A 17550-nucleotide genomic window follows, 5' to 3' on the forward strand; every position below is an offset into this window, starting at 1 on the left:
TTTTAAACCTCCATATAACTCCCCTAATATCTCCTCCTATTACTCCATATAACCTCCCTATATCTCCTCCTATTACTCCATATAACCTCTCCTATATCTCCTCTTATTACTACATATAACCTCTCCTATATCACCTCCTATTACTCCATATAACCTCCCTATATCTCCTCCTATTACTCCATATAACCTCCCTATATCTCCTCCTATTACTCCATATAACCTCTCCTATATCTCCTCTTATTACTACATATAACCTCTCCTATATCTCCTCCTATTACTCCATATAACCTCCCTATATCTCCTCCTATTACTCCATATAACCTCCCCTATATCTCCTCCTATTACTCCATATAACCTCCCTATATCTCCTCCTATTACTCCATATAACCTCCCTATATCTCCTCCTATTACTCCATATAACCTCCCCTATATCTCCTCCTATTACTCCATATAACCTCCCTATATCTCCTCCTATTACTCCATATAACCTCCCTATATCTCCTCCTATTACTCCATATAACCTCCCTATATCTCCTCCTATTACTCCATATAATCTCCCTATATCTCTTCCTATTATTCCATATAACCTCCCTATATCTCCTCCTATTACTCCATATAACCTCTCTATATCTCCTCCTATTACTCCATATAACCTCCCTATATCTCCTCCTATTACTCCATATAATCTCCCTATATTTCCTCCTATTACTCCATATAATCTCCCTATATTTCCTCCTATTACTCCATATAACCTCCCTATATCTCCTCCTATTATTCCATATAACCTCCCTATATCTCCTCCTATTACTCCATATAACCTCCCCTATATCTCCTCCTATAACTCCATATAACCTCCCCATATCTCCTCCTATTAATCCATATAACCTCCCTATATCTCCATCTATTACTACATATAACCTCCCTCTGTGTATCTATCATATATATATATATATATATATATATATATATATATATATATACTTATTATCTTTCTCCCTTTACACTACATTGTATCCATCTCTCCTGTTTTCCTAATTGCCTCTTTCACCCTATGTCACTGCTTGTGGCTTCCTGCATCTCTGAAGCTTATAATTATCTCCTGTCTCCCCTCCGATGTTTCCTGTGTGAATGTCACTGTGTGCAGCCTCGTTGTGTGACAACCCCCCTTGCTCACACAGGAGGCGGAGACGGACCCTCTAAGATATTATTACATTTGCCCTATTTAATTGTTGCAGTTTCTATTGAGATCAGCCATGTCACATTTCACACATTTACCACCATCATGTCACTTGCAGCCTATAGCGGAGTAGATACAGATTTTGGATCTGCTCCCTGTATCATATGTGCACTTTGTTTGTTTTTTTGTCACGTCTTTTCACATGTAGCAGGAGCTGCTATGTATAGAGATGGCGAAACTACAGCAATTATAATAAATGAAATTAAAGGTTTATAATAAATTAATTGACAGGAGAGTATATAATGCTTGGGTGGTGTAAGGGTTAATCATCGCAGCATCCAAGCTGGTACCCATCCTATGTAATCCTCCAGTTACTATGGAAACTAGAGAGTGATGTTCAAAGTGCCGAGGCTTAAAGGGGTCTTACAGTAATGCAATAGCAAGCGGTGGGCAGACACTGATGTAGAAAACCCACTCGATCGCCCCTTCCCTTCCAGACCATAATATTTGCACCTTTTGGCCCTGGCCAACCAGTATGCTGCGAGCCTTCTGCCCTGAAATTCTACTGGTTTAGCAGTCCTATTAGTTATTAACCCCATGTAGAATACCCAGAATGGTTGTATATGGATGAGTTGGTTTCTATGACCACTGCTACCCATGGCTCCTCGGGTCATTATCCTGCTCTTGTCATCCACTGCATCTGGCCCTAATTCAGTCAGACTGATGTGGCGGTGACATGAAGAGACGGGAAGGGATGGGAGCAGAGGCACGGCAAAAGATAAAAGGAAATATAGCCGGAATGGAATAGGGAGGGTGCAGCTGAATAATAGTGGAAGCACATACTGTAGAAGAAAAGCCTGAGGGGAACAGGGCACCATAATCAGTGGTCTTATGTGCTCCAAGGAGTCTACAATGGAGTCTATTTCTCCAAAAGAAGGTAACTTCTCCACATACTTTCCACATACCATCACCTGGCTGACATCATCATACCATCACCTGGCTGACATCATCATACCATCACCTGGCTGACATCATCATACCATCACCTGGCTGACATCATCATATAATTTCCTGTCTGACATCGTCATATCATCACCTGGCTGACATCATCATCCCATCACCTGGCTGACATCATCATATAATTTCCTGTCTGACATCGTCATATCATCACCTGGCTGACATCATCATCCCATCACCTGGCTGACATCATCATATAATTTCCTGTCTGACATCGTCATATCATCACCTGGCTGACACCATCATCCGATCACCTGACTGACATCACTATAACATCACCCGTCTGAGACCATCATATGATTACCTGGTTGAAATCATCATATCATCACCTTGGTCACATCATTATACCATCACTTAGCTAATATTATCATATCATCACCTTGCTGACATCATCATACCATCACCTGGCTGACATTCAGTCTCAACTTTTCTTCACATCACCTTAAAACAATTCCCGTAGGACGCACCATCAGTAATACATGCCACATGTATTTAAACATCCAACTGGTGACCTCCACAATTCTGTCATGATCCGTTTTCAACAAGAAACCGTTTACCGCTTTCAACACTTGTTACTGAAAATTCTTCATTTTATAATATACATTAGTTGCACCTATTTCTTCTCCAGGCTTGTAACTCATCTTCTAGGTACAAAGCTCATTGATGTTCTTGAGCCTCCTTTTTCCATATTCAGAGGTTGATGAGAATGGACAGCATGAACCTTCTCATGTCTCTGCCATTAATATATTTCTCAAAAATCATTATGGCTTCCAATGTCTTTAAGATACAGTTGTAAGGCAAAGAAAAATTCTTAAATGTCTCTTGGTGTCTCCAATGTTGTTGTTTTATCTAATTTAGCCTCTTACCTAAGGTCATTGTGGAGAATGTGTCTTGATATGTCTTTTCACTTCCTATATTACAGCCATGCAGCAAGTTATGCAGCCATTTGATCTCCCTCCATCCTCTGATCTGGACCTAATCTTCCTTAAAGGGATAATGGAGAGTCCACAGGTAATTATTTCCTTTAAAGAAACAAAGCAAAGTGAAAGCACAAAGTAATAAAATATAAAAAATATTAGATTGATGTTGTTTTTTAGTTTTACACAAACTTTTGTAATGTACATTTAGTGTCAAGACCTCCGTTTTTATTGTAGATAGAAAGAATCTTGTTTGCATGCACAGTTTGATATGAATCACCTTTTTTACCACAGGCTCATGAACGCATGGAAGAGACCAGGTTGGAGGCTGTGAGGGAGAACAACCTTCAGCTGGTGCAGGAGATTCTCCAGGACATGGCTGGAGTGAGGGACCCAAGTGGAGCAGCAGCTGAGCTGCAGAAGATCCTGCAAGAACCTCATTTTCAGGTAGCACATAAACTTGAATTTGTGTGAGCAGCCTCTTCTCACATAAGCACCCCTTGTATCTCCAGTATTAAATCACAAAGACATGGTGGACAGCAGTGTGAGCAGCCTCTTCTTACCTCAGCACTCCTGGTATCTCCAATATTAAATCACAAATACATGGTGGACAGCAGTGTGAGCAGCCTCTTCTTACCTCAGCACCCCTAGTATCTCTTGTATTAGATCAGATTGACAGGGAGGACACCAGTGTGAGCAGCATCTTCTTACCTCAGCACCCCTGGTATCTTCAGTATGAAATCAGTCTATTTATTGATAGCACATCTTCCTAAACATGAAGGGATGGGGAAGAACTTCCTACTGCACATGCTCACAGAACTGTGTCCAAAATACATTTTAGAATAGGTTTCTTTCAGTGTAACAAGGCGATGATTATTTTAATTCTAAAGTGATTATGGTACATGCCTAGGCATTATGATTTGGATCTGTTAAATATAGTCAGGAATTTATTTTTAATGACATTTTGTTTGGTTATTTATTTTTTCGTATTACTGGAGAACCGCTTTAAGCTTCTTCTTAAAGGATCATTACATGCTATGTTCCTTTCATGTGTAATCATAAGACCAAAACCAGGTCAGATAGGAAGGAAAGGGCATCACATATGAATACAGTGGGGAAATAAGTATTTGATACACTGCCGATTTTGCAAGTTTCCCCACCTAAAAAGAATGGAGAGGTCTGTAATTTCTACCGTAGGTACACTTCAACTGTGAGAGACAGAATCTTAAAAAAATCCAGAAAATCACATTGTATGATTTTGAAATAATTAATTTGCATTTTAATGCATGAAATAAGTATTTGATACAATTAAAAAACAGAACTTAATATTTTGTTTGCAATTACAGAGGTCACACGTTTCCTGTAGTTCTTGACCAAGTTTGCACACACTGCTGCAGGGATATTGGCCCACTCCTCCATACAGATCTTCTCCAGATCTTTCAGGTTTCGGGGCTGTCACTGGGCAACATTGAGTTTCAGCTCCCTCCAAAGATTTTCTGTTGTGTTCATGTCTGGAGACTGACTAGGCCACTCTAGGACCTTGAAATGCTTCTTACGGAGCCACCCCTCAGTTGCGCTGGCTGTGTGTTTCAGGTCATTGTCATACTGGAAGACCCAGCCTCAACCTATCTTCAATACCCTTACTGAGGGAAGGAGGTTGTTGGCCAAAATCTTGCGATACATGACCCCATCCATCCTCTCTTTAATACAGTGCAGTCATCCTGTCCTCTTTGTAGAAAAGCAATCCCAAAGTATGATGTCCCCCCCCCTTCTTCTTCATTGTTGGGACCGTGTTCTTGGGGTTGTACTCATCCTTCGTCTTCCTCCAAACACGGCAAGTGGAGTTGAAACCAAAAATTTCTGTTTTGGTCTCATCTGACCACATGACCTTCCCCCATGCCTCCTCTGGGTCATCCAGATTATCATTGGCAAAATTCAAAAGGGACTAGACGAGTGCTGGCGTGAGCAGTGGGGACCTTGCATGCTCTGCAGGATTTTAATCCATGACGACGTAGTGTGTTACTAACGGTGATGTTTGAGACTGTGGTCCCAGCTCTCTTCAGGTCATTGATCAGGTCCTCCCGTGTAGTTCTGGGCTGATTCCTGACCTTTCTCAGAATCATCCTTACCCCACGAGGCGAGATCTTGCATGGAGCTCAAGACCGAGGAAGATTGACAGTCATCTTGTGTTTCTTCCATTTTCTAATAATTGTGCCAACAGTTGTTGCCTTCTCAACAAGCTGCTTGCCTATTATCCTAAAAAACCTACAAGAAGCAAAATGAAAATAAACCCAGCTGTAAATAAATAAAAAGCAAGTGCATTTAAATAAAATAGGGTTCTTAGTAGTATTGAGCGAGTATGTTCTGTTAACCCTTTCGCCGAGTATGCTCGGGCCGAGCTCCGAGTATTTACAGCTGCTCGGTGATAGGGTTGAATCGCTCCCGTGTGCATGATTTGCGACTGTTTAACAGTTTTAATACTTGTGAGGAATGTCTATTTCTTACACATTCCTCACATGTAATAAAGCTGTCAAACAGTTGCAAATCATGCACACGAGAGCGATTCAAACATATCACCGAGCAGCTGTAAATACTTGGAGCTCGGCCCGAGCATACTCGGAACAGAACATACTTGCTCAACACTAGTTCTTAGTAACACTGTTTTTGATCAAAAATAGTATGAAAGCTATCCCACCAGCGACAAGGTGAATCCGTTCGGGGTAGAACCTACTCTGTCTAATATTAAAAACCTTACCATGTGTCAAAGTTGACCTCTGTGTGAATAAGGGTAGACTGAGGCTCCGGTCCCAAACTAGGAACACCAGCCAAGGGGAGCTTTTAAATGTGTTGTCCAGCTCTAGGAAAGGAGGCCACACCCAGATTTGCACAGAATGCAAAATATTGCCAATTATCCTGTAGTCCATCCCAGCCTTGTGCAGGTCTACAATTTTGTCCCTGGAGTCCTTAGACAGCTCTTTGGTCTTGGCCATGGTGGAGAAGTTGGAGTGTAATTGATTGAGTGTGTGGACAGGAGTCTTTTATACAGGTAATGAGTTCAAACAGGTGCAGTTAATACAGGTAATGAGTACAGAGTAGGAGGGCTTCTTAAAGAAAAACTAACAGGTTTGAGAGACAGAATTCTTGCTGGTTGGTAAGTGATCAAATATTTATTTCAAGAAATAAAATGCAACTTAATTATTTTAAAATCTTACAATGTGATTTTCTGGTTTGTATTTTTAGATTCTGTCTCTCACAGTTGAAGTGCACCTACGATAAAAATTACAGGGCTCTCCATTCTTTGTAGGTGGGAAAACTTGCAAAATTGGCAGTGTATCAAATACTTATTTTCCCCACTGTATGTCATTTCAAGCTAGTTTTCTAACTAATAAAGCAATCTTATATACAGATTAGATAGATAGATGATAGAAGTAAATGTCAGTGGTATATAATTAGTGGTTTGTGTGTGTACTTTTCTGTGCTTGTATGTAGCTAATAAATAAGAGAATAAAAATGGCATGGGGTCCCCCTTATTTTTAATAACCAGCTGAGGGAAAGCAGACAGCTGGGGGATGTTATTATTCTGGAAAGGGGCCAATATACGTGAAGATTCCCAGCCTATTTAAAACAGCTCACAGCTGTCTGTGTAGCCTTTACTGGTTCTTAAAAAAGGGGGGTCCGCACTATTTTTAATAACCAGCAAAGGCTAAGCAGGCAGCTGCAGCCTGAAATTAATAGGCTGGGAATGGGACATGGATATTGGCCCCTTCCCAGACTAATAACCCCAGCCCTCAGGCGCCCCAAAAATGGTGCATCCATTAGATGCGCCAATTCTGGCGCTTAGCCTCGGCTCTTCCCAATTGCCGTCTTGCGCTGGCAATTGGGGTAATGTTTTTGGGGTTGATGTCAGCTGTGCAATGTCCGCTGACATCAAGCCCAGGGGTTAGTAATGGAGAGACACCCCCATTACTAACCCCGGAGTCAAAAGAAATAAACACACAGAGAAAAGTCCTTTAATTGTACAAAACACTCCCCGACCATCTTTTACTCATTTATTACCATTCAAAAATAAAATAATCCAAAAGGGTCAACAATAAATCCATAATCAGAATGATCAACAACGATCATCGAGTCTGCTACATCTGGATGCTGTGGTGAGCGGTGACAAGAGTAATGTGACCACTCACCACGGCAGCTGGAAAACACTGACAGTACCATGTGAATCCAACTGCTGTGACGAGAGCTGACATCAGGAAGGTTATCGCAGTTCACAGCCAATGAACTGCGGTAACCTTACTGACATCACTGCTTGCAGCGTGAAAACCAGCAGTAATTTTTGGGGTGGCTGAAGGCTAGTGTTATTATTGCCCCTTACCAGCCTATTAATATCAGGCTGCAGCTGCCTGCTTAGCCTTTGCAGGTTATTAAAAATAGGGTGGACCCCACATAATTTTTTTTGTGTCCTCCCTTTTTAATAACCAGTAAAGGCTACGCAGACAGCTGTTAGCTGATATTAATAGCCTGGGAAGCTCCATGTTTATTGCTCCCTTCCCAGAATAATAACACCAGCTCCCAGCTGACAGCTTTCACTTAGCTGGTTATTAAAAATAAAGGGGACCCTATGGCATTTTTTTTCTTACATAAATTTATTTATTTGCTAAATACAAGTACAGAAAAGTACACACGCAAAAGCGCTTATTATATATGTCACTGATATCTTTTTATCTATCTATTCTGACGGTTCAAGCTGTGAATTTACTGTACTTGGCTGATGAAATGTAGGGTTTCTTGCACCCATTGACTTGCATTGGCGAGTGCGAAACCATTTTTGCGAACAATCACAGCATGCTGCGATTTTTTTCTCAGTTCTATCCGAGCTGAGAAAAAACTCGCAGATGAGCACTGACTCATTTATTAACATTGCTCAGAGTGCATTGCATTGTTTCCTCGTATTGCACTTGCCCGATTTATATGGTAATGTTAGCGAGCCCAACGAATAAAAGTTTATTTGCTTAGTTGGTGTATAGGAAAGTTTTGCAACTTCCTAATAGATCTTAAAAATGGTAAGAAATTAAAACGAGACTGAGAAGATTTATGAATAGCATTAGAAATTCAGATAAGAATGTGGGGTCAGTTTGGTACAATCACTGTGATGCCATCAATTGTTTAGTGACAGTAGTGCCATATTCCTTCTGCTCCACTTCGCTGCTTGTACTGTCAATGAAAAACTTGACTCTAAAAAGATAACTTCTTCAAAGGTGAATTTTTACTTGATATGATATTGACAGTTACATTGCATTTATGTTTCTTCTTCTCCAGTCTCTATTGCAAACTCATGACTCAGTGGCATCCAAAAATTATGAGACCCCTCCTGCTAGTCCTCTCATGGATCCCACTCTGAGCAACCAGCCAGTTCCACCCGATGCAGTGCGTATGGTTGGAGTAAGAAAGAATGCAGGAGAACATTTGGTAAATTGGAAAGCAAAGCTGCCAGGGTATTTTCCATTATTATTAAGATGACTTGTGCTTTTGTCCTTGCATTTGTCACTTTTGTTATTGTCTCCTGTCACCAGGGAGTGACTTTCCGTGTGGAAGGTGGTGAATTGGTGATTGCCAGGATCTTACATGGTGGTGTGATTGACCAACAAGGTCTTTTACATGTGGGAGATGTCATCAGAGAGGTGAATGGTCGTGAAGTGGGGAGTGACCCTCAGGCCCTGCAAGAAATGCTCCGGGAAGCCAGTGGCAGTGTGGTGTTGAAAATACTTCCAAGCTACCAAGAACAACATCCTCTACGGCAGGTACCACACTGGAGGGACTAGTTCTAATATTAAATAAAAGAGATTTTGAAAATTAAAGGCCCAGAGATTCATCAAGACCAGTGTTCTTCACATCGGCCTTAATGAACGTGTGCTGGAGTCAGACGCGCCTGATTCATTGAGTGGCACACAACTAATAATAAAGTAGCCAGGGACTAGAATAAGATTTCTGGCGTTTCTGGCGTAAGCCAAAGCTCGTTATGAATTAGACACACTGTGTCATCATGCCCCCGTTTCGCCTCAGCTCTGCTCATTTTGGTGGAGCTGGGTGAAACTGGCAAGAAAAAGACAAAAATTACGACTTTTCAACATTTTTTTTCCCTAAAGCAGTGCCTCATTTTTCCTTGTGATGTCCAAATCCAACCTCAGAACCTCAATGATTAGCAGAATGAAGGAATTGTACTGTTGTTTGATAACAAATATCCCCCAATATAATAATTTCAGACTTTTGGCAGGATTAGTTGACTATCAGATCTGTTCAGGGGGGCTCTAGACTCTCCACCAATAATCCCAAAACAATCCAGTAGTGATGAGCGAGTATGTTTTGTTAACCCTTTCGCTGAGTATGCTCGGGCGAGCACCAAGTAGTTACTGCTGCTCGGTGTTATGTTTGAATCACTCCCGCGTGCATGATTTGCAACTGTTTGACAGCTTTAATACATGTGAGGAATGTGTAAGAAATAGACATTCCTCACATATATTAAAACTATCAAACAGTCGCAAATCATGCACACGGGAGCGATTCAAACATAACACCGAGCAGCTATAAATACTCGCTGCTCGCCCGAGCATACTCGGCGAAAGGGTTAACAAAACATACTCGCTCAACACAACAATCCAGGTGTTGAGAGCCTACAGTTGCAGCTGTTAGGACATGCTGAGAATAGTAATTTTGCAACAGTTGATAGAGCCACAGGTTAGAAATCAATGCTGTAGGCTAAGGAAATTCCTTTTCAATTAGCTGCCTAAGATTTAAAAAAAGGAAGTTACCGTAATACTTTTTGTAATACAAACGGAGCCCCCAAAGTGACTGGTATTACAACTCAGCTCCATTGAAAAATAGATAGATGTTATCTGAATATAGGTAAGTAGTAAAGAATAACATGGTGTTGTTGTTTTTTAGGTATTTGTAAAATGTCACTTCAGCTATGACCCCTCCAATGACAGTCTGATTCCATGTAAAGAGGCTGGTCTGGCTTTCCAAGCAGGAGACCTGCTGCAGATTGTCAATCAGGAAGACCCCAACTGGTGGCAGGTGAGACGTGTGGGACATTTTTCTCCATATCATCTTATTCTTATTCTAATTTCACTGTCTCTCTAAATATCTAATCTACATTATCACAATATACTAATAAAAAGTGTATGTTGTATCCTTGGGCAACATGGTCACTGTCCATGTCTATTGAACAATTGCGTAGATTGCCATGGCCAACCCTAAACAATTGTGTCTTGGCATCCTCTATGATATGCCTTGTGTAATTACCAGCCCTATTCTTGAAACCCAAAATTTAGTTCCCATGTGCTGATCTCAGGGATTATTGTTGCAGGGCTAAAAGGGCTGCCACTTGTCCTATTTTTATTTGGTCATTCATAGTCATGATGTGGATCGAATCAATCCCTTCAATATGGGAAAGTGTCACAAAAATCATTTTAGTTATTTCCATAATTAATTTTTTTTCTCCTGATTTCGTCCCTCTTTTTTCAGGCATGCCTTGTAAAGGGAGGAACCGCTGGTCTCATTCCTAGCCAGTTACTGGAGGAGAAGAGAAAAGCTTTTGTTAAAAGAGATGGTGAGCTAGGCCCAAATTCCAGTGAGTAGCCTATAGATTGTCACAAGTGTGTCACCGTACTTCCAATGTCGTAGGTATTGAATGAGTCCCAGGAATTTCTCATATTTGCTTTATATAAAAATATGTTCCTAGGTGCCCTTTGTGGAAGTATGGGAGGGAAGAAAAAGAAGAGAATCATGTATGTTACCACCAAGAATGCAGGTAAAATATTTTCTAAAATATTCCAAGTGATCCAAAATATTCAAGCAGGCAAGTGTCTAAAATGACCATAAGAAAATACTGAAATAATGAATTTAATAAGGAGTCTTTTTTCTTTGATTAAAATGATTAGGTAGACCTTGCCCCTCATATTATGTTTTTTTCACAATAAACAATCACCTGTAATCTGCAGTACAATGCAGTAGAAGGTGTGCAGTTCTCCTGCAGCACCTCCACAGGAGAAATAAGGCATTACACAATTTGCCTTGATATCGATAGGCTTTCTAAGTAATGCATGGACACACCGGGTCCTCCTGAGAGAGGGAGATGCGCATTGTAACTTTTTTCACTCCAAATGGGGGGTGCGGAAGGCTGAGCAGTATCAAAAAAGAATAAACCTAAGCTACCAGTGAAGTTGTTGCATCTTGTTATCACTATGTGGTTTATTGCTGCAGTCAGGACCATTGTCCATTGCAACCTGATACCATTTTCTTCTACAGAGTTTGACCGCCATGAACTTCTCATATATGAAGAGGTTGCAAAGATGCCCCCGTTCAGAAGAAAGACCCTGATTCTGATTGGTGCACAGGGAGTGGGAAGGAGAAGTCTAAAGAACAAACTGCTCACCTCAGACTCCTTGCGATACGGCACCACCACACCTTGTGAGTTTATTACCACCTTAACCGCAGTCTGTCACCCCCAAAATACTTTTTCAACAAGCTATACCATGATATAGGTGACTTAGCTTTAAAAATCATACTAGCATTGTACCTGTTACAGGTACAGTGGCTGAGAAAAAGACTTTTAATTCATACACAACTGAGGGGGCTTGGGTGCACCATTGGCATGGCCAAGAGTGTGGTACACCATTAGACCTCTTCATTTTGTTTGTTGGGTGCGTCCCCTGCTTATAATTGACAGCACTCGCTTCCCACTACATAGACTGTAGTGTATGTGCGTGCACACTGACACAGTCTCTGCTCGGCCTAGCGTGCACTCAGTGGCCGGGCGTGTTCTCCACTCTGGCTACTCTATGCTGACGTCACTTGCTTCCAGATATATTAGTTTAGCGAGTGGAGTTAGCAGAGAGAAGCCATGGAGGAGAATGCGCACTGCCACCACATGTGCACACAGCAGGGCACAGACAGTGTCAGTGCGCAAGCTCATACAGGCCAGCTGCGTTTAGGCAGCGCTCGTTCTGAATTTATGTGTTAACAGACAATGAGGAGACAGTGGTATTTGAACCATCAACTAATTAATCAATTAACACAATAAAGCGTGGCTTCGCACAATATCAGGGGATAGCCCAAACAGTGAAATTGAAACAAGTTATATTACAAGAAGAATACAGTAATTCAGATGAACAGGATATTGACACAATGCTGTTTACACACAATAGTTAGATTATTACCATTAAATAACTGCTATCGTCAGTGATGTCTTGGTCCTAATAAACCAACGTAAAGGGCGTCACTGTCACTACTGGGCCTGTCACCGCTGTCACTCTCTAGGTAAAGCACAACATCGCACAGGCCCTAGCTGGAGTCGATAATACTACCCTCTAGGCCGTAAGTCAGAGGTTGGTGAGTTACTTGGTACACTTGTCACACTAGCCGCCTACGTTCCCAGAAGCATGGCACCGGTTCACACTTTGTACCGTACGTCTACACTAGAAGTGACAGTTCACACAAACGTCCCTCCACTGTGGCCTAGTCGTCTCTCTCAACTCTGACTCTGCTCACTCAGCTCAGCTCTCCCAGCTCTGGTCTCTCTCAGGTCTTCATTCAGGTCTGGTCTCTCTCGGGTCTTCATTCGGGCCTGGTCTCTCTCGGGTCTTCACTCGGGTCTGGTCTCTCTCAGGTCTTCACTCGGGTCTGGACTCTCTTGGGTCTTCACTCGAGTCTGGTCTCTTGGGTCTTCACTCGGGTCTGGTCTCTCTTGGGTCTTCACTTGGGTCTGGTCTCTCTTGGGTCTTCACTTGGGTCTAGCCTTTCGATTCCTTTACTCGGGAATGGTCTCTCGTAATGGCGGCTATAAGCCAGCTCGCTGTACCGCACATCCGTCCTCCTACAGGTTCGGGCACCAAATCCTCCCCTTCAATGCCCTCCTGTGCCTTTTATAATTACTAACTGTGCCACAGCTATCATCTGACCTGGTGTCTTCTCCAATATTTTCCCCGAGGGAACATGCACTTCACTCTTGGGTTCCTACTCATGCAATTCTTTCTGCTTTCACTTTCTCTATTGTCTTTGACCTGCAGATGGCAGTGTTCCCTTGCAGACATTCTGTTAGGCATTAACTGTGTGCTTCTTCTCACTTGAATATTTTCTTTCACATGCTCCAATATTTTCAGAAAAAAATAATTGCTCCTTCTGTTGCTACATGTCTTGGTTTATGCTATCAACTCCCCCTTTTCATTTCCAGATGCACTGATAATATTATTTAGGAAATGGAATAGGAAATCAGTACCTTAGGGAATTGATTGGTACTATTTCTCCCTTCCTAGAACTATAGTGTAGTTTGACTTTATAGCAGATATATCATTGCCTGCATGAAAGTATTGAAAACATCTGAAATCAAAGAGCAAAAAGTAAAATCTCCAAATTTACAGACATTTAAAACAATCTTTCATATCTATTCTTGCAGACACCTCTAGAAAGAGGAAAGAAGGAGAGTGGGACGGTCAGTCATATTCATTTGTTTCTCGTGCTGAAATGGAGCAGGACATAAAGGCTGGACGGTATTTGGAACATGGAGAATACGAAGGCAATCTATATGGTACAAAGATCAGCTCCATACAGGAAGTGGTGGCATCAGGAAAAATGTGTGTACTGGATGTAAATCCACAGGTGAGGAATCTATGTATCCATCTATCAATGGATTAATCAATCTATCAGTCTATCTGATGTTTGATTTTCTTTTACAGGCAGTGAAAGTCCTCAGAACTGCTGAGTTTGTACCATATGTTGTTTTTATTGGGGCTCCAGATTTTGAAACCCTTAAATCCAATAATATGGGTGCAGTGGAGGCTGGTTTGACAGCTAAGCAGCTATCAGTAAGTATTTTCATTATGTGCTCTGTACATGAAATCACAAACATGTAATAAAATATCTCTATGGATAATACTCATATACATTGTCCATAAATGAAAGGAGAAGTACCAGAATACATAGAGTAAAGCCCCTTTAATGTATTTATAGTTTACCAAACTTTAAATTTTGTAAAAGCATATTGTGTCTAAAGTATGAGATTTGATTGGTTACTAGGCGGTCCATTGTCCTACAAAGGCCCTGTGCTAATGAAGCACAGGAGAAAGATGTGTTATCATATGGACAGACGCACAGAAGCAAAATAATAAATGTACATAAATGCTACAAAGTTAGAATGTTTTAAAAAAAAATGGAAGTGTTAGTAGTTCATTTTTATGGATTAACAAAACTAAAAATGAACGAACAAAAGAGAAATATAAGTCCAATCAGTATTTAATGTGACTGCCCTTTGCCTTCAAAACAGCATTAATTCCTATAGGTACACTTGAATTCAATTTTTTTTTTGAAGATAAGTTGTTGCAAATGTAGTGCGGCGCGGTAGCCGCGGGCGAGGCGCTCGTCTTCTCCTGTGACGCCCCGGCGCCCTACAAGAAAGAGAGGGTCCTGTCTGGGTGATGATGTTAATGCTGTGAGGGCCTTGACTCTGTGCGGGCTGACTGTAGCCAATGGTGTTGGCTGGCCAGTACCATAGGTTTCAAGGTTCAATAAAGGAGACTCCCATTCTAAAACAGTCTTTACTGAACGGTAACTTGGTGAAGGTTATGTACAAGGGGTAGCGGGTACAAAGCATTTTCACACACACACACACACACAGTCTCTTTCCACTGTAGTCTACTCCAGGGCCGGTGAAGCACACTATTGCGCCCTAATTCGTCACATCCTAGCTTGTCACCACAGTCCTGATCAGCAAGCCTCTCTACCTGCTCAGCAGTTCCACATCCTATTTCTTCCACAACTGCCACCCTGGATCTACTGCTCAGGATCACCCACTATTTCCACAAACTCAGTACTGTTTAGGTCCATTACCTTCTTTGTTTTGCAAGCTCAAGGTTTTTCATGACAAGTCATCCTATCCAAGGACCCCTTTAAGGTGGAAGACCACTCTGTCTCGTCTTTGGTCAGTTCCAGGTCGTGTTACTCCTTTGTCCCTTAGTCTCCTTTGCTGTAGCTCCCCCACAACAGCAGCACTGCTCACAGACACTTCCTACTTCTACTTGAACTTGTGCCTATCTGCCTAACTACAGGAAGTGGTCTCATTACCTAATACAAAGCTCCTCCCACTATGGGCTAGTCCCGGACATTAACACTATCTTACCCTAACGTCACTATCTAGCTACAGTCTCTATCTATGCTACCTATTTTGTGTCTTAAACCCTAAACTATGTCTTGCCCTATGCTATCCTACGTTATCACATCCTACACATCTATAATATACTTACCTTGTAATGTCTTCACATCCTGTTCCATCCAGATGTGTTCGGATCCCAGAATTCCAAGCAGCGGAAGAAAATATTGCCATTTCTGGCCTACATTAAAATTTTGTTGCAGTGTGTCAGCTAACTTATTGACAGAAGGTCAGCGCTGTTACAAATAGTTACGTACAGGCCAGCTATTTAAAACTGTGCTTTGTCCCTCACACGGATCACATATAATTGCGCTGAGAATTCTGCCATTTCTGGCCTCCATTGAAATTTTGTTGCAGTGTGTCAGTGAACTTATTGACACGAGGTCGGCGCTGTTAAAATTAGTTACCTACAGGCCAGCTATTTAAAACTGTGGTTTGTCCATCACACGGATCACATAAAATTGCGCTGAAAATATTGCCATTTCTGGCCTCCATTGAAATTTTGTTGCAGTGTGTCAGCAAACTTATTGACACGATGTCGGCGCTGTTAAAAATAGTTACGTACAGGCCAGCTATTTAAAACTGTGGTTTGTCCGTCACATGGATCACATATAATTGCGCTGACAATTGTGCCACAACAAACACCCACATCTTGTCGCTCGACATTCCTGTCCCAATTAATAGGGGACCGCAAAACACCACTATTGAACACAGAGAAGTGTGAAAAGGTTATTGGTTGGATTGGTTGGATAGCAGATAATGCTTCCAGTCACTTAGCCACCACCACCACCCTTTCTTCCACATGGTCAAGTCTCAGTAGCCGTGAGTCTGGACCACATATTCCTCACCCTGATCTCCTTCCTCCCACCATGCCAAGTGCCCGGAGACAACTGATCCCACACTTGGACACTCCGAAGAGCTGTTCACTTTTCCATTTATAGAAAATGCCTCTCGCCTGGTCCACATGAAGCGGGGCAAGAGGAGATCACATGTAGCGATGCCCAAATATTTGAGCAGTCACGGTCACATGAAGGCAACGGTGGGAAAGTGTCACAAGAGGTGGACGATGATGAGACACAATTGCCAGAAAGTCAGGAGGAGGACTAGGGTGCGGAAGTGGAAGACGAGGTGGTGGATGATATAGTAACTGACCCAACCTGGCAGGAAGACATGCAGAGCGAGGAGAGGCTTTTAGGCTCGTGGAGTCAGAAGCTTTCCGCAACCAGATGGCGGCCGTCCCTCGGTACTCGGTCTCCAGCCGGCACTATTTCTCCCGGTGTGCCGTCCCCGCATTACACAAGCATGTGTCCCAAAACATTAGCCGTGCCCTCAACAATGCAGTTACTGGGAAAGTCCACCTAACCACGAACACATGGACAAGTGCTTGTGGGCATGGAAGGTACATCTCGCTGACGGTACACTGGGTTAACATAGTGAAAGCCGGGACCCAGTCGGAGCTTGGGACGGAACACATCCTCCCGACACCGAGTATTGTGGATCCCTAGGTCAATCAAGATTGCCCGCACAGTCTACAGCTCCTGCACCTCATCCTCCTCAGCCTCCACCTCCAAAATGACCGCATCAGTCATAAGCTGGAAGCACTGCAACATTGCCTCAGCCAAGCGGCAACAGGCTGTGCCGAAGCTAATATGCTTAGGTGACAAACTGCACAATGCTGAAGAGTTGTGGACAGCTCAGAAAGAGCAGGCAGATCTGTGGCTCATACCGCTGAACCTACAGCTAGGCATGGTCGTGAGTGACAATGGCCGGAACCTAGTGGCGGCTCTGAGACGAAGTGAGCTCACACATGTACCATGCTTGGCCCATGTGCTGAACATCATGGTTCAGCGGTTTCTCAAAACCTACCCAGAGCTGCCGGATCTGCTTGTCAAAGTACGCCGCCTGTGTGCTCATTTTAGAAAGTCAGCTACAGCTTCCGCAGCCCTTGCCGTACTTCAGCAGTGTTTGCAGCTTCCGGCTCACCGACTGGTATGTGATGTCCCCACACGTTGGAACCCTACACTGCAGATGTTGGGAAGGATTTGTGAGCAGAAGAGGGCAATTGTTGACTACCAGCATCAACAAGGCCATCGGTATTCAGTACAGACTCCACACATAAGACCTCAGGAGTGGACATGGATGTCAGACATCTGCACCATCCTCCAAAACTTTGAGGACTCCACCAAGATGGTGTGCAGCGATGATGCCATAATTAGCGTCACCATCCCGCTTCTCTGTCT

The 17550-nt window shown here is 42.5% G+C and overlaps 1 protein-coding gene across 3 annotated transcripts in view; it reads left to right on the top strand.

The window, feature by feature from the left end:
- The window catches only part of MPP2 (MAGUK p55 scaffold protein 2), a 56667-nt gene that overhangs the window by 29055 nt on the left and 10062 nt on the right, over nt 1–17550 (top strand). Inside the window, exons 1-11 of one of the 3 annotated variants that reach the window (XM_073683244.1) lie at nt 1649–2114; nt 3117–3205; nt 3406–3558; nt 8428–8577; nt 8682–8909; nt 10051–10182; nt 10633–10717; nt 10850–10918; nt 11416–11577; nt 13562–13764; nt 13842–13970. In XM_073683244.1, coding sequence (XP_073539345.1) covers nt 2069–2114; nt 3117–3205; nt 3406–3558; nt 8428–8577; nt 8682–8909; nt 10051–10182; nt 10633–10717; nt 10850–10918; nt 11416–11577; nt 13562–13764; nt 13842–13970 — 1446 coding nt within the window. In that variant the 5' untranslated portion in view covers nt 1649–2068. Of the gene's footprint in view, nt 1–1648; nt 2115–3116; nt 3206–3405; nt 3559–8427; nt 8578–8681; nt 8910–10050; nt 10183–10632; nt 10739–10849; nt 10919–11415; nt 11578–13561; nt 13765–13841; nt 13971–17550 lie in introns of those variants that run through there. The other 2 variants (XM_073683242.1, XM_073683243.1) reach the window with 2 other exon arrangements.

The sequence above is a fragment of the Phyllobates terribilis genome, unplaced genomic scaffold, assembly GCF_046119375.1.
Source record: "Phyllobates terribilis strain yellow unplaced genomic scaffold, ASM4611937v1 Scaffold_5__5_contigs__length_657084704, whole genome shotgun sequence".
NCBI lineage: Eukaryota > Metazoa > Chordata > Amphibia > Anura > Dendrobatidae > Phyllobates > Phyllobates terribilis.